General features: G+C 49.4%; 1 protein-coding gene across 1 annotated transcript; it reads left to right on the top strand.

The window, feature by feature from the left end:
- The first annotated feature begins 173 nt into the window (after window positions 1–173).
- Window positions 174–20,671, top strand: LOC106831870 (integrin alpha-X). The gene is made up of 30 exons (XM_014842328.3): window positions 174–323; window positions 922–1,027; window positions 1,512–1,615; window positions 1,913–1,983; window positions 2,135–2,249; window positions 4,001–4,131; window positions 4,239–4,384; window positions 4,625–4,778; window positions 5,088–5,238; window positions 5,442–5,515; window positions 5,681–5,810; window positions 5,920–6,062; window positions 6,256–6,396; window positions 6,490–6,699; window positions 9,860–9,990; window positions 10,123–10,280; window positions 10,423–10,577; window positions 11,278–11,409; window positions 11,498–11,571; window positions 11,781–11,922; window positions 14,395–14,511; window positions 14,602–14,681; window positions 14,772–14,855; window positions 16,791–16,869; window positions 16,979–17,086; window positions 17,198–17,281; window positions 17,488–17,601; window positions 17,743–17,844; window positions 18,122–18,232; window positions 18,786–20,671. Exons 1-30 carry the CDS (start codon window positions 269–271, stop codon window positions 18,882–18,884), a joined length of 3,501 nt encoding a protein of 1,166 aa, XP_014697814.3. The 5' UTR covers window positions 174–268; the 3' UTR covers window positions 18,885–20,671.
- The last annotated feature ends 2,299 nt before the right edge of the window (window positions 20,672–22,970 follow it).

Genomic DNA, 22,970 nt, shown 5'->3' with positions numbered 1-22,970 from the left:
ATTTGCATCCACACAAGCCTAGACTGGTGAGGCAAGAGAAACAAGCCGAGTCATCTCTGATTAGAAAGACTCTCAGACCTAAAGGGCGTGGGCTGCCTCAGCCCCCTTCCATGCTTACTTTAGTTAGTTGTATTCTCCACCCCTCACTTCTGAGTCATGCTGACAACTTCCTTCCCTGCTTCTGGCTTCCTGACCCCCTCTCTGCTCACTTAGTCCATTGGCACCTTGGTCAAGCTGTTCCTCCAGTGGCTCAGGAGCTCGAAAGTACATGTCTGACCTTCCAGTTATGACCAGGACCAGGACATCTCTCCTCCTGTTGATGGGTAAGCTGGGGGCTCTGATAAAGGGGGAAAAGGGAATTGAGGTCCAGGTAGTGGAGAGAGCTGAGGATGCACATGTTTTAGCCTAAGACGTTAGAGGAGGGATCTGGAGTTGCATAGGGTTTGGGATCTGTAGTTTGTGGAGGGAGAGAATACTGATGAACCAATTTTAGAGAAGTTCAGGAGATGCTGGAAGAGAGGCCAGTTTCCTGGACAATCCAGAGATTTCTCAAGTAGGCAGAACAAGTCAACATTGTCCTCTGTCCACATGGTCCCTTAGGCTCCAAGTTTTCCTGGACTCTCTCTCCTAGGAGGCCCAGGGGTAGGAGGGGTGTGGGTAGGGAAGGACCATCTTTAGAGTTGGGTATTGCTCTGTGGAAATGGAGGACTGAAACTTGCCAGCAGGCCAGTGGGTGAAGAGCTGTCTCTGAACCATCTGAAGGAGAGAAGCAAGGACAAGGGAGGTCTGAGCCTGGGAGTCCAGAAGACCAGGAAATGCTAGGACATTGGGCTTGGAGAGGAGAGCAGGGGGCTGGGGACCAGGGAGATAGAACAGGAGGAAGACCCTTCTCCAAAGCTTCTTTTCTCACCTCCTCCCAAGCCTTGGCTTCCTCTCTCTGCTTCAACTTGGACATGGACCAGCCAACAACCTTCCGCATGGACAGTGCTGGGTTTGGACACAGCGTGGTCCAGTACGCCAACTCCTGGTGAGGACGGGGTGGTGACTGGCCTTTGGCTCTCGACTTCTCTCCCTGCACAGGGTCCTGCTCCTCCTCATGCCCCTCCCTGTATTCACAAACTTTCCTCTCTGTCTGGTGCGGCAATTCCCCCAAGGTCACAAAGAGCTGGATTGAAAGCAGGTGCTGTCTTGTCATCTCCATAGTCATAGCTAACATTTATTGAGCACTTAGTAAGTGCCAGGTGGTGTGCCAAACACCCTTTATGTGGGCCCTGATTTATCCTCACAACAACCTTATAAAGTAGGAATCAATCATTCAACAAATATTTGCTGAGCACCTATTGTATGTCTCAGGAGCCGGACACACAGCAGAGAATAGAACAGACAAAAATCCCTCCCATCTGCAGCTTAAATTGTTAACCCCCACTTTTCAGATGAGAAAACTGAGGCTCAGAGAGGTGAAGTCTGACTCCAGTGTCCGCGCTCTTAACCGCAGTGTTCTTTCCCCCCAGGGTGGTGGTTGGAGCCCCCCGGGAGATAAAGGCTACCAACCAAACAGGCGGCCTTTACCAGTGTGACTACAGCACAGCCTCATGTGAGCCCATCCCCCTGCAGGGTGAGTCACTGCCCCTCCCTGGGTCCCAGGTCTCGGCTCCCATGCTCTGGGGGCCTGTGGGGAGCACAGGAGACCCACTTCCCAGCTTCGGCTCTGTCTGCAGATCCTTATCCTCAGGCAGGCTTCCTGACCCCCTCAAGGGCTCCTTGCCCATCGTACCCCTACACTCCATCAAGACCTGAAAGCCCCCTTGACCTGTCAGACCTCCTTGTCTCCCAGGGTTGAAGTGCCCTCTGTCCAGATCTTACACAGCCTCCTCTGTCCTGAGGGTGAACATGCAAATATCTGTCCCCTTAGTCCCCCCAGAGGCTGTGAACATGTCCTTGGGCCTGTCCCTGGCGGCTGCCACCAACCCCTCTCAGCTGCTGGTGAGTTGCCCTGGGTCACGAGAGCATCCTGAGGGGAGGAGTGGGGACCTGGGGCTGCTGGGGCTGGGGTCTTGTGGAGGTTAGAGGTGCTGGGATTGGAGGGTGGGACAGAAGCAGGGCGGCCCCTCCCACCAACCCCCTCTGTCCCCAGGCCTGTGGCCCTACCGTGCACCACACCTGCAGAGAGAATGTGTACTTGACCGGGTTCTGCTTCCTGCTGGCCTCCGGATCCTGGCAGGCCCAGAGGCTCCCCGCTGCCCTGCAGGGTGAGTGTTCAGGGTCACCTGGTCCTTTGAGGAGCCTACACACATCTGACTGGGGAGGCAGGGGGGCCAGAGAGCTCTTGCCAGAGTGGATAAAAAAGAGAGATGTGGAAAAAAGGATTTACTGGATGGTGTAGTGGCTCTAAACATGGGCTGGGGAGTCACTGCCTGCTTTCACGCTCTGCCCCATCACCATCCCACTGCAGTGCCTTTTCTATGACCTATCCTCTCTGAGCCTCAGTTTGTCTGTCAGATGGGGATAATAACACACTCAACACTGAGAGTAACATGAGATGATCCATGACCAGGGTTTAGCACAGCGCCTGGAATGTGGTGAGATCTTGATTAATGCCAGCTGCTATTATTTGTAGAGAAGGGAATTTATTTCCACCCAGTGCACACTGGGGTATAATGAATTGGTTTGTGCAGCCGCCTTGGAAAGGGTAATGACGGTGCAGACACTGCACAGTGTGTATGTGTGCATGCGGGTGTGTGTAGATGCATGTATATATGCAAGCACACGTATGCGTGCATATGTGTACACATGCACGGGTGGGCGCACATGCATGCGTGTATGCGTGCATATGTGTATGCATGCACACATGGGTGCGTGTCTGTGTGTGCATGTGTGTGTGTGTGTGTGTGTGTGTGTTGAGACATAGGATCTGGCTTCCCTTGGGTTGATGGGGATGGGAGATAAGGAGGTGGTGTAACTGTGAACTTTTCAGATCCAGCCCACAGCAGACTGGGGCCCCTAATGGTTTCATATTCACACTCAGGCCCTTGAAGAGACTGACATCTAGCCACTGAATGGCATGCCCTTTCCAGCACCTCCTAGGCTCTAGACTTCACCCACAGGCACCTAGGCTCCCATCAGAACACCCAGGACACCAATCTCTCTGGTGGGCCGGCTTTGGGGCAGAAAGGGGAAGCCAAGAGCTGGGAACTAGGAATGGAATGGAATCTCCTCTCTGGGAGCTAAGAGAGCTTCCTCCTCTGAGGACGGATTCTAGATTTATCCGGGAGGGGAGTGGGGGCTCGTATTTAAGCTGAAAACAGATTAGGGCCACTGTGTGGCTGTCACCATGGATGACATTAAAAATATTTAACAATGGACCAGTCTTGTGGCTTAGTGGTTAAGTTTGGCACGCTCTACTTTGGTGGCCCAGGTTCGGATCCCGGAAACAGACCTATACCACTCGTTGGCAGCCATGCTGTGGCAATGACCTATATACAAAATAGAGGAAGACTGGCACAGATGTTAGCTCAGGGCAAATCTTCCTCAAGCAAAAAGAGGAAGATTGGTAATGAATGTTAGCTTAGGGTGAATCTTCCTCAGCAGAAAAAACAATTAACAAAAGTACAATTTCCTACTGACCAGTGAAGACATATCCTGGCCAAGGGCTAGAGCAGGGTCCTTTTAGTGCTGGATCATGGGGATGTTGGGGAAGAGGTGGAGTAGGGCCCAGGGAGGAGGGGCATGGACAGCTGAGGTAGAACAAGGGGCCCTCGGCTTCTTACCATCTGGATTGGAGGAACTTTCATTTTTTTATCAACTGGGCTGGCTGTGCAGCTTTGAGCAGCTGAATCACAGATGTAGCCTCTTTAGAGATTTTAGGAGATGGAAGGGCCCTGTTCTAGGTAGGGGTTAAGGAAGCCACTGGGGGGGAGGGGCTGGGTGAGTTTTGTGTCCAGGAGGCTGAGGTCCCGGGCTCTGACTCTGTCCCTCGTGACGGTGCCACCTCCTTCCGCAGAGTGCCCAAGGCAAGAGCACGACATTGTGTTCCTGATAGACGGCTCAGGCAGCATCTACTTCAAGGATTTTGCCAAGATGCTGAGCTTCGTGAAGGCTGTGATGAGCCAGTTCCAGAGACCCAGCACCCAGGTGTGCCCTGCGGAAGGGAAGCCGAGTGTGCAGGGCCTGCCTGTGGGAGGAACACCAGGGGTTCTGGTGGAGTGGCCTTGGCCCCCAGCCCCATGTTGTTCTCCCAGTTCTCCCTGATGCAGTTCTCCAACAAATTCTTCGTGCACTTCACTTTCAAAGACTTCATGGACAGCTCAGACCCACTAGGCCTGTTGAATTCTGTATCCCAGCTGAGAGGGTTGACTCACACAGCCTCAGCCATCCAGGTGGTTATGTGAGTCCTAACTTCTCCCAGGTTCTTCCCCAACGCATCTCATCTTCCTTTGGGCCTAATCTATCTCCATGAGAAAGGGACAGGTGGGGACTGAAATTCAGCCGGGGTCTCCTTGCCAAGCTGGGGCCCTCCAGGTGGGACTGGGGCCTCCCAGAGGAAGGGGCATCTCATTCTCACAAAGGCACAGGGGCTAGCCGAAGTTCTGATCACAGGCCTCTGACCCCTCTTCTTCCCTGACAGAAAACAACTGTTCAGTGCTACAAGAGGGGCCCGAAAGGATGCCTCCAAGATCCTCATCGTCATCACCGATGGGCAGAAACAAGGCGACCACCTGGGTTATGACGATGTCATCCCCATGGCTGAGGCAGCAGGCATCATCCGTTACGCAGTTGGGGTAGGATGTGGGGACGCCCTCTGACTACTTCTTCCCCTTGCTTCCTTTTAAGGGAACTTCCCCTTCAAGGACAAAAACCCCAGCTCTCTCAGCTTCTATTACGTTTAGGAGGAAAACTGTGTTCTAGCCTGGGGGACCCCTGATCCTTTTCCCTAAACTCCTTGATGCTGTCTGAGCCTCATTTTTCTCACCTGTACATTGGGTATAATAATATTGACCTTGCAGGGTTATTGGAGGATATCACCCAGCACATGGTAGGCATATTAGATTTATGATTATTTTCACTGAGTTGGTCTTCGTTGGGGACAGGTGGGATCGGCTTTTCAAAGCACACAAGCCTGGCAAGAATTAAATGACATTGCATCGAAGCCCTCCCATGAACATATATTTAAAGTGGATGACTTTGATGCTTTGAGAGACATTCAAAATCAATTGAAAGAGAAGATCTTTGCCATTGAGGGTAAGTCAGAGATGAAACTACTCACTTCAGAAAACTTGACTCATAAATGCTTGTCCTTCTTGGGACCCCCACGTCACAGGCACTAACTCTTCTCTTTCAGTATTAGTTTCCAACATTAGGTCCTCCCAAAGCTGAGATGCGCTTGTTGGACCTGGCAAAGCCTGTCTTCCCCCCTGGAATCTAAATGTCATGCCTTCCCCCAGGTACGCAGACTGTAAGCAGTAGTTCCTTTGAATTGGAGATGTCCCAGGAGGGCTTCAGCACTGTGTTCACGCCTGTGAGTGGGGCCCCTTTCAGGCGACTGATGTACAATGAGGGAGAGATGGGAGGAGGGAAGGCAAGGGCGGGTGTCATGAGTGAGTGGAGTCCACAGCAGACATTGCTTTGGACTAGGCTGTCTTCTCACTCCGGCCTGCTCAGCCCTGGAATCCTTTCCTCTCAGGATGGGCCAGTTTTGGGGGCTGTGGGAAGCTTTGACTGGTCTGGAGGTGCCTTCCTATACCCACCAAAGATGAGCCGCACCTTCATCAACGTGTCTCAGGAGGAAGTGGACATGAGAGACTCTTACCTGGGTGAGAAAAGGCTGCGGCTGGGGGGACAGGCGGGAGATGAGCTGCCTGGGAGGGGCAGGAGCCGGGGGGCGGGAGGAGAAGCCTTTGTGCTGAGGCCTGGCCCCCTCAGGTTACTCCACCGAGCTGGCCACTTGGCAGGGGGTGCAGAGCCTGGTCCTGGGGGCCCCCCGCCATCAGCACACCGGGAAGGTTTTCATCTTCACCCAGCAGTCCAGGCAGTGGAGGCCAAAGGCTAACGTCATAGGCACTCAGGTTGGTGTGGAGAAAGCACGAGTAGAATGCGAGGGTGGCAGGGTATCCAGGAGTGGAGAGGGCAGACAGGGAGGAGATGGAGGGTTTGGGGCCCATGGTGGGAGGTGCTGGTGGATGGGCAGAGGTGGGACCTGGCCCAGAAGGGGTTCCTCTGGCAGGGGCGCGCAGGATGACTTCAGGCTCTGCCCTGCAGATCGGCTCCTATTTTGGGGCCTCCCTGTGCTCTGTGGATGTGGACAGAGATGGCAGCTCTGACCTGGTCCTCATCGGGGCTCCCCACTACTATATGCAGACGCAGGGGGGCCAGGTGTCTGTGTGCCCCTTGCCCCGGGGGGTGAGTGGCTGATGAGACCTGGGCTGGGTGGGGCCTGGGTGTGGGGTGGAGGGGTTGCCTGGGTTGGGGCCTCACACTATTTTTGTGCTGCAGAGGGCCAAGTGGCAGTGTGAGGCTGTTCTCCGTGGGGAGCAGGGCCACCCCTGGGGCCGCTTTGGGGCAGCCCTGACAGTGCTGGGGGATGTGAATGGGGACAAGCTGACGGACGTGGCCATCGGGGCCCCCGGAGAGCAGGAGAACCAGGGTGCTGTCTACCTATTTCATGGAACCTCAGGACTGGGCATCAGCCCCTCCCACAGCCAGGTGAGGCCCGGTCACAGATTCTGTCACTGCAACGATCTCCTTTTTGCTTCTCCCCGTCTTCCACACTGCCACCTAGAAAATTCTCCTTTACCTTATTTTACCTCCTTTGCCAGTTCTGGACACATTGTAGGCAGCAAGCAAAATCTATGGAATTAGAGAAATGAAAACATGTTATGTTCCCTGTTTTGTATGGGGACTTGATACTTGAGTGGGTTTTCCACCCAGAGCTTTTAATCCTCCAGCAGTTTTACAAGGTACGTAGGCCAGGCATTAGCAAACCCATTTTACAGATGAAATCTAGGGCATGGAGAAGATAAGCAACTTGACTTGTCCACGGTTATAGTGGATCAGGAATGGTAATGAGGGAGGTTCCAATCACCTGACATCTAAGCCAGTACTTGATCTCTTGGTGGTTCCCAGCTGCCAATCAGTTGAGGTCTGGCTGCTCAGTGTGCCTGTCCACTCCCCCGTTCATCCCCTTGGATGCTATGTGACTTTCTTCCCTCTTGCCGTCAGCTATCCTGCCAAATGCCCAAATAGACAGGAGCCTCCAACCAATGGGTCAGGGGTTCCCTGAGAGGGGAGGGCTTCTTCCCTTGGCAAAAGTCAAAGAAGCCCCAATTAAAAACAGGCAAAGAATCTGAATAGACATTTCTCCAAAGATAATATACAAAGGACCAATATGTACGTGAAAAGACGTTCCACATCATTAGTTGTCAGTCATTTGCAAATTAAAACCACAATGAGATACCACTTCACACTCACTAGGAGGGCTGGAATCATAAAGACAGACAATAACAAGTGTGGTTGAGGACACCAAGAATTTGGTAGCCTCACACACTGCTGGTGGGAAAGTAAAATGGTGCAGCTACTTTAGAAAACAGTCTGGCATTTCCTCAAAAAGTTAAACAGTTACTGATAAGCCAGCAATTCCACCCAAGAGAGTTGAAAACATATTCTACATAAAAAGTTATACAGGGGCCGGCTCCGTGGCCGAGTGGTTAAGTTCCCGCGCTCCGCTGCAGTGGCCCAGGGTTTGGATCCTGGGCATAGTCATGGCACCGCTGGTCAGGCCACGTTGAGGTGGCGTCCCACATCCAACTGGAGGAACCTACAACTAAGATATACAACTGTGTACGGGGGCGGGGGGGGGGGGTTGGGGAGATAAAGCAGAAAAAAGAAAAACATTGGCAACAGTTGTTAGCCCAGGTGCCAATCTTTAAAAAAAAAAAAAAAGTTATACATGAGTATTCATAGCAGCATTATTCTTAGTAACCAAAAGGTGGCAACAACTCGAATGTCTATCAACTGATAAATAGATAAATATGCTAAGTGGAAGAAGCCAGTTACAAGAGACCACATATTGTATGATTCCATTTGTAAGAAATGTCCAGAATAGGTAAATCCATAGAGACAGAAAGTAGATTAGTAGTTGCCAGGGGCTGGGGTGGGGGAATTGAAGGACATGGGAGTGACTGCTGAGGGGTATGGAGTTTCTTTTTGGGGTGATGAAGACGTTCTAAAATTGATTTGGTGATGGTTGCATAACTCTGTGAACATCTTAAAAACTATTGAGTTGTATAGTTTAAAAGGGTAAATTGTATAGTATGCGACTTATATCTCAAAAAGATGTTAGAAAAAATGTCAAAGACAATCCCTACAGTTCCGTCACGGCAGCTGTGTGATGGTGGTCATTACTCACCTCTCTGTGCTCAGTTTCCTCATCTGTAAAATGGTGATAATCATAGAGTCAACCTTATTGGGCTGCTGCTGTGAGAATGAAGCGAGTAAGTACATATAGAGTACATATATAGCACACACATATGTGCCTAGCACATCAAATGTGTTATATTACTATAATCCATTATTATTAACACAGTTTAACAACTGCAGGGGTTCTAAAGAGCTTGGAACTTTAAGAGGGTGAAAGGCTTTTCTGAGAATAACAAGAGTCCACCTGTCGTCTTGAAACTACATTCAGTCCACACCAACATGCTTATCTTCCCCTGGCTGCAGCAGCTTAGAGGCATATTTCTGTAGACCTGCAATTGCAAATATCACTTGGGTTACGCCTGCAAGGCCCGAATCCAAGAAGAGGCCTTTCCAAATTCGCTGGCCTGCCATGACTTTTCTTCTTTCCCCAATGACACTCCCAATACATACTTGACTGGGAAGGGCTTGCCTTGTTCCCCACAGGGCCACCCATGAATGTGAGAATATGGCTATGAGATCAATTTTCCTGAGCGTGAGGCCACTTGAGTGTGTTTGTATTGTTCCTACTCCCCTCTTCCTTTCTAGACTCTCTTAGTAATTGGTAAATTTCTCTTTCATTTTATTATTACTGCTCTTAATGTCTGCCAGTCCCAGCAGGACCCAGAGATTTAAAGGGCACATTCTCCAAGGAATTTGTCATTATAGGAACAATGGAAATAGAAGAGAAGGAACCCCCAGGAGAGGCAATGTCCTGGAGTATAGAATCTGTGTATGGGTGCTGCTACTCCAAGTTGGTCCCTCCTTGTCCTCTGAAGAGACAGGGTGGCCATGGGAAGCAAAAAGGGGCCTTCGGCCTGAGGTCAGAGGATCTGATTTCAGGTCTGGAGTCAGCCTCTTAAAGGCTGTGTGGCCTTGGTACTCTCTGTGAAGTGGGAGGTGGGGCTGGATGAGCTCCAAGGTCCCTTCCAGCCCTAATACTCATCATCGTAAGTAATTGACTAGTGACTATATTCTAGGTGCTGTTCTAAGAACTGTATGAATTAATTCATTTACTACTCAGAGCTGAACTCTGAAGTATTATTATCCCCATGTGAAAGAGGAGGAAACTAAGGTACAGAAAGATTGAATCCTGGCCCAAGGCCTTATGGGTCATAAGTAGAGGAGCCACAATTGGAACCTGAGACTAGCTGGATGAATAATGAACGAGACTCAGGTCACCAGGCCAGTCTTTCAATCTCCACTTCTTCATTTATGTCTTAGGAGTCTTTCCTTTTCTCTAGTCATCATTTCCCCACGTCCTCTTTTTAGGCACTTCTTGGCAACATCTTTTGACTACTTACCTCTTCTTTCTGTCTCCCACATTCCTACCTCCCTGTTCCTCTTGTTATTGATTTCCAACTTGTTACCCTCACCTCCTAACCTGGCTTGCCTTTCCCCCTCTGACCAGAGGATTGCAGCCTCCCAGCTCTCCCCCAGGCTCCAGTATTTTGGGCAGTCGCTGAGTGGGGGTCAGGATCTCACCATGGATGGACTGGTGGACCTGGCTGTGGGGGCCCAGGGGCACGCGCTGCTGCTCAGGTGAGAACAGACTTCCTCAGACACTCCCCAGGTGGTCCTAAGTCTGCCTAGGACACCAGCTTCCCCACTCCCCATCCCATGTTGTCCTCCCAGTACCAAGAGTCTGTCCTCAGCTCAGCGTTCTACCCACAGGACTAGACCCGTGCTTAGGGTGTGGGTGAGCATCCGCATCACACCTGCAGAGATTGCCAGGTCTGTGTTTGAGTGTCAGGAGCAGAAGCCCTCTGTCCGTGCCCTGGGTGACGCCGATGTCTGCCTTCGTATTTATCAAAGTCCCAAGAACCGGCTGGGTGAGTCCTCACCTCTGCAGTCCAGGACACCCTGACCTCTGGAGTCCCCTAGCCTAGGACTCCTATCTCCTGCTTTGCCACTTGCCCACTTGAGGAGTTCCTGGCTCTCTTACCCCTCCCCATGCCTTACTATCCCCTACAGGTGACCTCCAAAGCTCTGTGACCTTTGACCTGACTCTTGATCCTGGCCGCATGAATCCCCGTGCCATCTTTGAGGAGACAAAGACCTGGAATCTGACTCGTGTCCGAGTCCTTGGGCTGAACCAGCACTGTGAGACCGTGAAGTTGCTCCTCCTGGTGAGGGAGCCTTGGAATCCTGGGGATGGAGGCGATTCTGAGGCTGGGCAGAGAAAGAGCAGAGTGTGTTCTGGTCCTTGCTGTGGCTCATCCCCAGCACGGCACCTGGCACGCAGGAGGTGCTTAACACTTGTTAGCAGAATGAGTGAGTGAGCGACCGACTGAACGGATGGGTTGCCAGGAGCCACACAGCTGGATTTCAGGAAAGAGAGTTGTGTCAGAGAAGTATTCGGTGGTGGGCCGGGATTCTTTCATCAAGCTGCTTCTCTGAGACAGGCCTTGTCCTAGGTGCCAGGGAAGCAGCAGTGGGCAAAACAGTCCATGCCCACAAGGAGCTCTGGGGGAAGACGGAAGACGATCAGGTTCCTGGATAATAGATGTTGGGTAGTGATGAGTGCTATGGAGAAAGATAAAGCCAGGGAGAGAACAAAGAGGGTGTTGGGAGGCCTCTTGGAGCAGGCGAAGTTTGAGAGCTTGCTGAATAGAGTGAATGAGCCTGTGGGAGGCTTGGGGAAGGGAGTTCAAGGCAGAGGACAACCACAGCAGAGGTTCTGCGTGGTGGAATCGTAGTAATGAGTGTTTATTGAGTGCAAGTAAGTATCATTCTTACCCCATTTTCCAGATGAGGAGATGGGACAGAGCTAGCGAATGTGAGGGTGCTTTCCTTAGTTACCTGCCGTCTTCAATGTCCGTCCTCTAGGCCTGTGTGGAAGACACAGTGACCCCCATCACCTTGCGTCTCAACTTCTCCCTGGAGGGCAAGCCCATCCCTTCCTTTGGAAGCATCCGGCCTGTGCTGGCTGTGGATGCTCAGAGATACTTCACAGCCTCTGTGAGTCCTGGTGTGGGGATCTTCCAGCGAGGATGGAGGGTGTGCACTCCAGATCTTAGGGAAAACCCCGCTTTACCTTCCCTCTCAGCTCCCCTTTGAGAAGAACTGTGGAGCTGACCATGTCTGCCAGGACGACCTTGGCATCTCCTTTCACTTCTCAGGGTGAGCTTCCACCCCCTTAGATCCGCCCTGGTCCCCCTGCCCCTCTCTGAAACCTGAAGCTCCTGCCCCCGTTCTCACTAACATTTCTATCCTGTGCTCAGAAACCAGACATCTTGTCCCTCGTCTCTCCCCTACCTCCCCACTCTGGTTTCATCCGCAGACCATTTCTAGACCCAGTCACAGAATCCTGCCCTCTTCCCCACATCTAGCTTGAAGACCCTGGTGGTGGGGAATAACCTGGAGCTGAACATGGAAGTGACAGTGCGGAATGACGGCGAGGACTCCTATGGAACCACAGTTACCTTTTTCTACCCTCCAGGGCTGTCTTATCGACGTGTGGCAGAGGGCCAGGTATTATTCCCTCCAGGAAAGGAAGAGGCTGACCGGTGGGAATCAGCAGAGACTCTTGTGCAGGGTTCAAGGCTCAGGCTGGGGCTGCCATTGCTTAGCAGCCTCTCATAAGCCAAGAGATCTGGGCTCATCATGGTTGGATCTGGTTGTGTTATCTGGGACTTACCTCGGCTCATGCTGTGTTCAACTCTGGCCATTGCATTTTTTTTTTTTTTTTTTTTTAAAGATTTTATTTTTCCTTTTTCTCCCCAAAGCCCCCCAGTACATAGTTGTATATTCTTCGTTGTGGGTCCTAGTTGTGGCATGTGGGACGCTGCCTCAGCGTGGTTTGATGAGCAGTGCCATGTCCGCGCCCAGGATTCGAACCAACGAAACACTGGGCTGCCTGCAGCGGAGCGCGCGAACTTAACCACTCGGCCACGGGGCCAGCCCTGGCCATTGCATTTTAAGGATACTGACTAGCAAGAATGAAATCCCAAGAGGCTGTTACTGTGGAGAGAGAGGGGACCGTGCTTTATATGTCTTTGTATTCTGCATGGTATCAATATTTCTCTTTTAAAGGAAGACATAACTTGGTTCTCAAATATTTTAAAACACTGTTCTGTAGATGGAGTTGAATTTATTGGTTACTCTAGATCAGGGCTTGACATACTTTTTCTGTAAAGGTCTAGATAGTAAATATCCAGCTTTGTGGGCCATACAGTGTCTGTCACATCTACTCAACTCTGCTGTTATAGCGTGAAAACAGCCACTGACAGCATGTATATGAGTGAGCATGGCTGTATCCCAATAAAACCTTATTTACAAAATTGGTGATAGGCTTGGGCTGGCCGAGTGTAGTGGTTAAGTTCGTGTGCTCTGCTTTGGTGGCCTGGGGTTTGCAGGTTTGGATCCTGGGTGCAGACCTACGTACCACTCATCAAGCCATGCTGTGGCAGTGTACCACATACAGAATAGAGGAAGATGGGCACCGATGTTAGCTCAGTGACAATCTTTCTCAGAAAAAAGAGGAAGATTGGAAACAGATGTTAGCTCAGGGCTAATCTTCCTCACCAAAAAAAAGAAAAAAAAAAGGCAGTGGGCTGTTTTTTGGCAATCCCTGTTTTAGAAGACAGAACTAGGACCACAGGGTGTCAAAGAGAAACAGATTTTTAACCAAAATTTTATTATGAAAAATATTAAACATTTGTGAAAGTAGAGAGTAGTTCAACAAACCTCCCCAAAACTTATCAGCCAGATTCAACAGTTAGCAACATTTTGCCACATTTATTTCATCTTTCTTTTGCCTTTTCTGAAGTATTTTAAAACAAATCCAAGACATCATGTCATTGCACTCCTCCCTATTTCACTCTATAGTTCTGGAGAGTGGGGATATCTTACATGACCCCAATTCCAGTATCACACCCAATGAAATAAGTGATTCCTTGGTATTTAGACCATAATCAAATTTCCTTAATTGTCTCAAAAATATGTTTTTACACCTGGTTTATTTGAACCAGCATCTAACCTAGGTCCACACATCACGTTTGGTTGGTTGGTCTCCTATGTCTTAGGCTAGTATTCCTATCGAAAACATATTTTGCTTAATGTGTGAAGGAATGCACTGGGAATGGCAAGCGCCAGATGCATGAGGGGTGAGTGCCCTATCGCTGAAAGTACTTCTAGACATATCAGCCAAATGCAAGATGTGGACGTTTGTTGGATAGCAATTTAAATATGAGCTGTAAAATAACATTTTGGAGACAATCTAGGAAGACTGAACATGACCTGGGTATTAGCTGATATTTAGGAGTTATTGTTAGTTTTGTTGGGTATGATTTGTTGAGTCTTGTGGTTATGGTAAAAAAATACCCTTATCTGTTGTTGGTATACGTCAAAGTACTTCTGGATGAAACAATATGATGTTCAGAATGTGTTTTAAAATATTCTGAAAAAAAAGTGGAGAGCAGCTGAATAAAACAAGAGTAGACAAATGTTGATAATTTAAGCTGAGTGATGAGTATGTGGGGGTTGATTTATCTAGTCTCCCCACTTTTCAGTATGTTTGAAATTTTCCATTAAAAAGCTCTTTAAAGGGGCCGGCCCGGTGGCTTAGTGGTTAAGTTCGCCACTCTGCTTCGCTGGCCCAGGGTTCGCAGGTTCAGATCCTGCACAGACTTAGCTCTGCTCATCAAACCATGCCTTGTAGCACACCACACAAAACAGAGGAAGATTGGCGCAGATGTTAGCTCAGGGCCAACCTACCTCTTCTCCCCCCCCCGCAATAAAACAAAACCTTTAAAAAAAATACATAAAAAAGGGGAAAACTAATAAATCTGGGATTTCTACATTAGGAGGAGGTTTTACCAAGATTTTGTCCAAGGATTTTGTAAAACATAACCTTAAGGTAGATTCCAGCAAACTGTCACTACTTCACGGAGTCTCTTTGAAACACTAACAAATGCTCACTTTTTCCCACCTGCCCTTGCCTAGAACCAGCTGCAGCCACGCTCGCTGCGCCTGACCTGTGACAGTGCCCTGGCTGATGGGCAGGGCACTTGGAGGACCCGCTGTAGCATCAACCACCTCATCTTGCGTGAGGGCGCCCAGGTCAGCCTTGCTTCTGCCCAACCCCTACTTCCCTGCTCTTCCCCTGTCTCACTCCTTGGTGACCTCTCCCTGTTCCTGCCTTTTCCTCAGATCACATTCACGGCCACGTTTGACGTCTCCCCCAAGGCCGTGCTAGGAGACCGGCTTCTTTTGACGGCCAATGTGAGCAGGTGAGCTAGGCCAGGCCTGGGGCAGTGCCCCCTCACGCCCAGCCTCCTCCTCTGGAACACTTGTCTACTGGGATCCTTCTCTTTCTCCAGTGAGAATAACACCCCCAGGACCAGCAAGACCACCTTCCAGCTGGAGCTCCCAGTGAAGTACGCTGTCTACATCGTGATCCACAGGTGCCACACTGCGGCCTCAAAAGGGTTCTTCTCCTTCACTCTGATGGGGCTCAGGGAAATCCTCACTCCCTGAAGCAGCGAAACATCTGGGATATTTAGGCTTTCTCATCACTGTTTCTTTCAATCAATAGATGATACTGCTAGCTGTACTTACTAATCAATCATCTAGTGTTTACTGTGGACTAGCTATGATAATAATAATTGTGATATTATTATCATTACATCCTACATTTAATAGAGGTTACAATTCTTAGAATGCTTTCTCAAAAGCCCCAAGATTGTCCTGGATTGCCTTAGAGATATGAGGCATGTCCCTGTGTTCAAGGTTCTTACAGCCTTATTGGGGAGTAAGGTTATCCTGATCCAAGGCAGAAGCTCTTCAGGGGCCTCCCTGTCATTCTGTACCCTCAGGCTATGTGAGTTTCCAAGAGCGAGCAGGGTCTCCTGCCAGAGGAGGCCTCAGCTAAGTGTTGAAGGGGCCATGGCATTGGACTTTGCCCTTGGCATTTGGGTGGGAAAATTCTTCATTGCAAGGAGTAGATTCACACCCTGCAGGGCTTTTGGAACCACGACTCCTCCTTTTCCCAGTCCTCTTTGGGAAAGAAAGGGAGAAATGACCTGTCTGCTGCAGAGGCTGGGTGTCAGGAAGAAGCTGGATGACAGGAAAAGGCCTTAAAATGCTGCCCAAGGAGGGGTAGAGGAGGTGTTTGAAACTAAGGAGTCAAGTCAGGTGTTTGAGCAGATATCTTCCTTCAACAAATACCCTCCTAGCATTTGCTATGTTCCAGACACAGCAAAGATTTATTGAGCCTGTATTATGTGTAATGAAAACCAGACGTAAACCCTTGCCCTTGTGGGGTGTGTGCACTTGTGATTTGCAACAGGCTGACGTGGCTTAGTCTGGGTACATTCCTTGCTAGTTTGGCCCATGTGACTCATTGGATGTCTTCTTCCTGCCTAGAGTTGCACACTTTCATTCACACCTGCACATTGTGGGCTCTCAGCAGCCCAGCTGGGTGCATGCTCTGAACTTGCTTGCTGGAGTGTGCACTGGGGTTAGCACACTTCCTTGTAGGGACTCACAGGCAGGGCATACCACATCTAGGCGTATGTGGCCCTACAGCATAGCTGTACTTTGCAGATGTGACCCTGTGGGTGGGGGCACTCAAAGGGTCCCCCATGATGAGGCTGGGGCATTTTTTGGGAGCCCCTTGCAGAAGAGGGATGAAATTTTAGAGTAGGAGTGGTGGTCTGGAATTTGGACTGTGTGGGCAAAGGACAGGTACCCAAAGAGTGGAGCAGGGAGGGGCAGAAGTGAGACCAGCCACCCGCGTGAGGGGCCAGGCTGAGTCTCTAGGCATGGGCCTAGGCAAGCCTCAGGAGTTGTTGTTACACTGAAACCCAGTGAGGAGTCTGCTGTTGGGCCCTCTCTCATCTCCAAGCCTTAGGCCCAGAAAAGCCAAGGAAACAGGGGAGAAGAGCCCCAGGGAAGGCCTGTGAAAGACCAGACTGGGGCAGTGTCCAGTAGACATTAGTCAACAGCATCAGCCCAAGTCTCCCCAAACTTTTGCTGTTTCCCACATGCCCATCCATCATCCTGCATGCCCATGAAGGCCTGAAAGGAAAACTGAGGCATAGAGAGGGAGGCCCTGGCACCTGCTCCCTTAGCGAGTCAGTGACATAGCTCTCAATCCCTTTCACCACACCCCTGACAAGCCCCCTTGACACTTTTCTCTGTTGGAAGCTTCTGCCGGCACCTTGCACCCAGCTTGAAGCCCAGCCCTGCTCCCTACACCCCCTCATTACCCCAAGTTATCCAAAGACCTCATTCTAGGCCACTCCAAGGCCCCACTGACCCCCTCATGCTCCCAGCCAGAGCTTCCTCAGGAGGCGTCCATGGAACTTCAAAACTACCCATGCCTCTTCTCTCCCCAGCCCTGAACAATCCACCAAGTACCTCAACTTCTCAGCCTCAGAGGAGAAGGAAAGCAGCAGGGCCCAGCATAGATGTCAGGCAAGTGATGGTGACTCAGGAGCATGGGCTGGGGCAGAGGCCAGGAGCCAGAGATTAAGGAGGGATGTGGGGTTTGGCATGGTCTTTGTCCTCACTGCCCTCTGTGCAGGTGAACAACCTGGGACAAAGGGACCTGCCTGTCAGCATCAACTTCTTGGTGCCTGTGGAGCTGAACCGGGTGGCTGTATGGACAGAGATGGAGGTCTTCCACCCCCAGGTACTCAAGGACTGTGTATGCCTCCTCCACTAATGCTTGTTACCTGGATTCCCTGCCCCTCATGAATCCCTGATGGCCCCCCTGAGATGCTTGCTGTCTGTCTTTTCCTAGAATCCAGCCATTCAGTGTCCTTCAGAGAGAATAGCACCCACAGAGTCTGACTTCCTGACCCACCTTCAGAAGAATCCTGTGCTGGTGAGGAGAGGTCTGGGCTGTCCCCCACTTTAAGCCACACATCAGAGGAATTTTGTTCGGGAATCAGTGTTACATTCAGATGGCCATCTGCTGAACAGCCTTCCTGAATTCTGATGTGGCTGCTCCCCCCAAATCAGACAGTTTAATGCTGTCTTCTACCTTCAGACTTATCTTTCTCTGGCTTGATGCTACTTCTCTGTCCCTAGGACTGCTCCATTGCTGACTGCCTGAGGTTCCGCTGTGACATCCCCTCCTTCGGCATCCGGGAGGAACTTGACTTCATCCTGAAGGGCAACCTTAGCTTTGGTTGGGTCAGCCAGGTGTGTAGGCCCAACAGCAAAGTGCCTTCCCTGGATTCAGGTGGCGCCTGATATCTCTGTGCTCATGCGCAAGACCGGACATTTCTCAAACTCTGAGCCTTCCCGGAGCTAGTTCCCCAGCTCTCTCCCTCTCTTTTGCAGACATTGCAGAAGAAAGTATTGGTCGTGAGTGTGGCCGAAATCACGTTCAACAGATCTGTGTATTCGCAGCTTCCAGGACAGGAGGCATTTTTGAGAGCCCAGGTAGTGGCTGTGTGGTAGGCAGTGGTCAGGCTGGTAAGAGGGCTCCTTAATGATGCTAAATCTGTGATGCTGGGTGGGAGGCTCGCAGGCCTGGAGGAAGGAAGGATGAAGGTCCCTGGGCAAGACAGTTGTCCCTAAGCTCTTGAATGCTTCTGTAGCTCACCTCTTGAAGCAGGGCCTAGGGAAGGAGGAGTGGGAATTAAAGATTGGGGTACCTGGGAAGAAACTGAGACAGCAAGAGGCCTGATAATTTCTTATGGGATCACCTCCACTCCAGATGGAGACGGTGCTAGAGAAGTATGAGGTCTACAACCCCATCCCCGTTATTGTGGGCAGCTCTGTGGGAGGACTGCTGCTGCTGGCTCTCATTACAGCCATACTGTACAAGGTGAGTGTTTTAATCCCACTCTTGACACCAACAGCATTTGATTCCATTCTTTCTACAGTGTAAAACAGAGCTCACCTTGGAGACAGGTGCACATTCTTACTAAGTCACTACTTGTGGGAGATTCCTTCCCACCTATGACATCACCAGTCCCCAACTGTCCCTCACGTTTGTGCCTTCCTATCTGATTCTCAGGCCTCTTCTAATCTCTCTCCCTTTCTTTCCCACTCTTCCCCATCTCTCTACATTTCCTTTGACAGCAAATTATAACATAAAACACAGCCCTGGATTTGATGTTGACACCACCACTGATTCTTCCTGTGACTATAGACAAGTGCCTTGTCCACATTGGGTCTTAGTTTCTCAATCTGAAGGTTATTATACCCAGCTCACAGAATTGTGGTAAAATCTAAATGACACAATATATGTAAAGTTCCTAGTGCCGTGCTTGAACATAGTAAGGTCCAGAAATGGTGACCCCCTCCCCCTCCCGCAGTCTTCTCTTTTCTTCTCTTCCACTGGACTTCCTGATTTTCTTTTCCTTCCTCCTCATCAGGTTGGCTTCTTCAAACGTCAGTACAAGGAAATGATGCGGGAAGCAAATGGACACACTGTCCCAGAAAATGGGACATCAGACCCCCAAGTTGCCCAATAAGAAACTACCTCTTGTTCTCTTTTGGACCTACTCTCTGAGAGGTTTCCTGGCCCTCTTACTCTCACCTAAGACAGGCCTGTGGGGGAAGAAATATTCCATGTAAGGGAGGCTGGGATCAGGTTGCTTTCTCCCTTTGGGAGGATGCAGCATGTTTGCACAAAGAGTCTTGCCTGGGAAGGGCCATTTGTCTTGTCAAGTCTCCAGTTGGAAAGCCTAGGACAGGATCACTGCTGTGTTCCGTGGAGGACTTCTCCATGTCGCTATTCTCTCAGCTGGAAAGGTCACTGGAGTGAACCAATACATAGATATTTCTTGCAAATCCTGGGATGTGGTGAAGGGGACATTGTTCGCATACGGTTAGTGATTGAAGAGCACTTCAAAGTCCTAGATCAGGGATCTGTTGCCCCCAATAAGCTCATTCTTATTATTATGCTACTCATCTCAGCATAAAGCTCAAAATGGTGCCTGGCACTAAGCTGAGGACCAACACATAGCAGACCATTCCTTGTCCTGGAGAGATCCCACTGCTGCTGCCACCACCATGATGCTCACCACATGGACGTTTTAGTTAGAAAAACAGAAGGAGGAGGCAGTTGACCATGTGATTGGAGGGAATGCTGGAAAGTGGTCCTTCACCTTGACCCAAAAATATCTTCCCCATCCACTATCATAGGGTCCAAAATCCCTTTGGATTTTGAAGCTTTGGAGTCTCCAGAAAAACCAATTATTATGCAATAGCTGCAAGAAGGGCTGCAGATTAGACTTTATGAGACTTCAGCTTTAGGGTGTTGTTTCTCAAAATGTGATCAACGAACCACTGGTCATCTCCATTGGTCTCCTAAGTGTTAAGTTTTAGAGAAAAAAAGAAAGAAACACTTTTAAACCCATGCATCTCACACATTTGAAACTGGTGACTTTCACAGAAATACTGCTATAACCCTAATTGTGTTTTTAAAGCTGTCCATGGACACGAAGGACTGCAGTGGGCTCTTGTCTAGCATGCAGGCAATATGTGCTGCTTTCACACAATTTTCCTTTATGAGTTATTGCTTAGATATATTGCTTATATTTGTGTTTTTCAGGGTTGCTTTTGTGTTGTATTATATCCCCAAATAAGAAAAATCCATCAATGTCTCAAAAATTATTCATTGAAGCATGAAAGTGATGATTTAAAAAATAAAACATAATTGATCCAACTTAGAATAATGTCATCAAAATTAAAATTGAATAAGATTCCAGTGCACATGTAATATACGGATGTATGAATGCTGGGATGAGTGATTGTGAGCCGGAAAATTAAAATATGTCTAGAAAATATTATACCATCTGAAAATTGGATTTTACTGGGTCAGCTATCTATTTGTTCCTAGACTGTTATCCACCATGAAACTTTATCAAATAATGGCATAAGCTATCAAAGCTTTTGTGTCATTTTTGAACGCAGCATAACGACCGACCGCTAAGATAAAGCAACGGAGATCTTGTAGAACAATGGAAATATATCACTTTCCCATCCCAAATCGACTAATTTTGTCATTGAATACAGAGAAACAGCAAAACTATAGTGGCGTAAATTAAAGTTGCTCTTATAGTAAAAGTGTGTACGAGTCATATAATTTCCAAGAAGCTTATAAAACCAGCAGTGAGGTTAAAGTCTGTATTAGAAGCTTGCTTTTGGCTGCAAGCAACAGGAGACAGTCAAACTGTACAGGGGTATATAAGAGGCCTTCACATAAGAGGTCCAGAAATAGTCGTTAGTGAATTCAGTGACTCAACAATGACATTAAGATGCAGCCATCATTGTGACGCTTTTGCCCTTAGACTATCCCCTCATGGTTGCAAGATGGCTGCCATAGCTCCAGGCATTTCGTACTCAGATAACAGTGCCCAAAGGCAAAAGGGCAGTTTGTTGGAGGAGGTCATTGAGAGGCTGTGACCACCAGTTGACCTGAGAGCTGGAACCCAGGCAATCAGAGGCTCCTCACCCCCTCCCTGTCCTTGGAATGTGTGTTCTGTCCACCATTCTCATAGCAGGAGCTGTTTTCAAAGATGCAGCCTTGAGAGTAATGTGTAAAGCCTCTATACAAACTTTTAAGATTCTGTCAGGTGGGTGCAGGGATCTACTTATCTTGTGACCATCCAAGACAAGCCTTGTAATGAACTTCTCTTGCTTATTAAACCTGCCACCTACCAATCTGGAGTTGTCTGCCTCTTTCTTCGGTCACTTCTTGCCCTCTGTCTGTGGGAACCAGTTTTGAATTTCACCCTGAGGAGCTCCCAAGGTTGCAAATTAACAACTGGTGAGCCAGCCAGGAGACCGAAGAAACGGACCTTGGGAAAGAGGTATTTGTGGGGGAAATCTCAAGCCAGCTATCAACCTCTATGTGGGGAGGGGTGGCCCATATGTTAGATGCTTGTGGACTACCATGAGTGCAGGAACACCCTGAAAATGCTGGCTGGTTTGATGTACTTGTTTGAGGAACCGCACAGAGTGCACAGAGGCAAAGAAAGGAAATGAGGGCTGTTGTAGTGGGTTGGCCTCTACTGTGGGCAGCTTGGCTGGCCCAACTAGAGGCTGAAGCTTGAGTTAGAAAGTTGGAAGAAGAGCTGATTTAGAAAAGAATGTGCTGTTACTGAACCAGGTTTGTTTTGCCTGCTGCATGATTATGCCAATCACCCTGACAACGTTTGTAAAGAGAAAGGATTTAATTTCAACATGGCCAAGCAAGGTGGGAGAATCAATCTCACATCTGCCTCCTCGAAAATGGGGACTCAGGGATATTTATGGGCTAAGGGGGCAGGGCGGTCTGAAGTGTGGGAATAGATGATCGGAGATGAGGAGAAGTGAGGTAATTGATGGTCTGCGCAAGGATGGTCAAGCTTCACGCCTCTTCATATGAAGCATGTTCACGAAATGGTGGAAGCCTTATGATCTGAAGGTGGAGTTTTAGCTCCTTGACTTCACAAAGGTCACTTGTCAAGCATTTGTGCAGGCCCAGTTGATGGGTTGGTGGTCTCAACCAGCCTGAACTGGACAAGGGGTCCTAATTCCTGAAAAACAGCTCAAACCTCCATTACCATGACGACCCAGGCACCAGGGAGATGTTATCTATAGGAACCCAGTGGGAGTTGGATAGTATACTGCCTAAGCAGCACAGTTAACAATGGGTGGGTGAACAGCTGAAAGCTATAATTAGTAATTGCAAAACCACTTTAGCTACTGGCTATCTAATCATCAGTGGCTAACTGTCTACCAGTTTCAGTGCGGTTGTCCACTACTGTGCTAGCTTTGGGGCTGGCAGACAAGGTGGCAGAGTAGGATAATAAGTTGGAGAGCTTAGCATGCCATTTTGCAAATTTGGGATGGTGTCAGCTGCTACAGAGTAAGGTCCGAGTGCTTGTGACAAAACCTGATTGGGATGCTAAAGAGGTAAAATCTCTTGGAATGTGAAGAAAGTGAAGAGGAGGATGTCGTGGTTATTGGCAGTAAAATGGACGAAACATCCTGTGCCATCTGACTCCTAATACAGAGAAAAGCAAAAACACAGCAACAACAACCTCAGCCAGCAGGGCAGCCCCCAGTTTGGGAAATGTTCATGATGAGAGAATATGCGCCCACTGAGCTTATTGATATAGCTGCCAAGTTCCAGGAGAAGGCCAGGGAAAGTATCCAGGCATAGTTGGTGAGGCTATGGGATACGGGAGGGTGATGGCATTTCTCTGAGGGGGCAGGAGGCAGAGAAAATGAGCGACATCACCACACATCCTGCCCTCTGGCAGGGCCTGCGTGGCACTGGGGGATTTAGGGTACTCACTCTCTTATAGATTGGATTATTCTAGCCTGCAGGGAGCCTTGGCCCAATGAGCGAGATCTGCCTGAGCGTATGGAACCCTGGAAATCTATAGAGGAGGGGCAACGAATCCTTAGAGAGTTGGGAATGAGACAGGCCATCTACACCCCTGTCTTTGAAGGCTCTGATTGGGCCACACTGACTGCAGGAATGAAAGCCAAGGTACTCTAGTCTGCCCCCAGTGCCTGGTATGGGACGCTGATATCCACGCTGAGCCCAGTTGTGGGACAAAACA

Source organism: Equus asinus, chromosome 14, assembly GCF_041296235.1.
Source record: "Equus asinus isolate D_3611 breed Donkey chromosome 14, EquAss-T2T_v2, whole genome shotgun sequence".
NCBI classification, from domain to species: domain Eukaryota; kingdom Metazoa; phylum Chordata; class Mammalia; order Perissodactyla; family Equidae; genus Equus; species Equus asinus.
Note: the sequence above shows the minus strand (reverse complement) of the source record. Positions and strands in the feature narration are given on the sequence as shown.

Excerpts from the sequence above, each read along its gene's own strand:
- LOC106831870 (XM_014842328.3), top strand. The coding sequence starts at position 269 with ATGTCTGACCTTCCAGTTATGACCAGGACCAGGACATCTCTCCTCCTG. Across the intron at positions 11,410-11,497 it reads AGAGATACTTCACAGCCTCT|CTCCCCTTTGAGAAGAACTG; the intron begins GTGAGTCCTGGT and ends CTTCCCTCTCAG. Across the intron at positions 14,856-16,790 it reads GTCTACATCGTGATCCACAG|CCCTGAACAATCCACCAAGT; the intron begins GTGCCACACTGC and ends TTCTCTCCCCAG.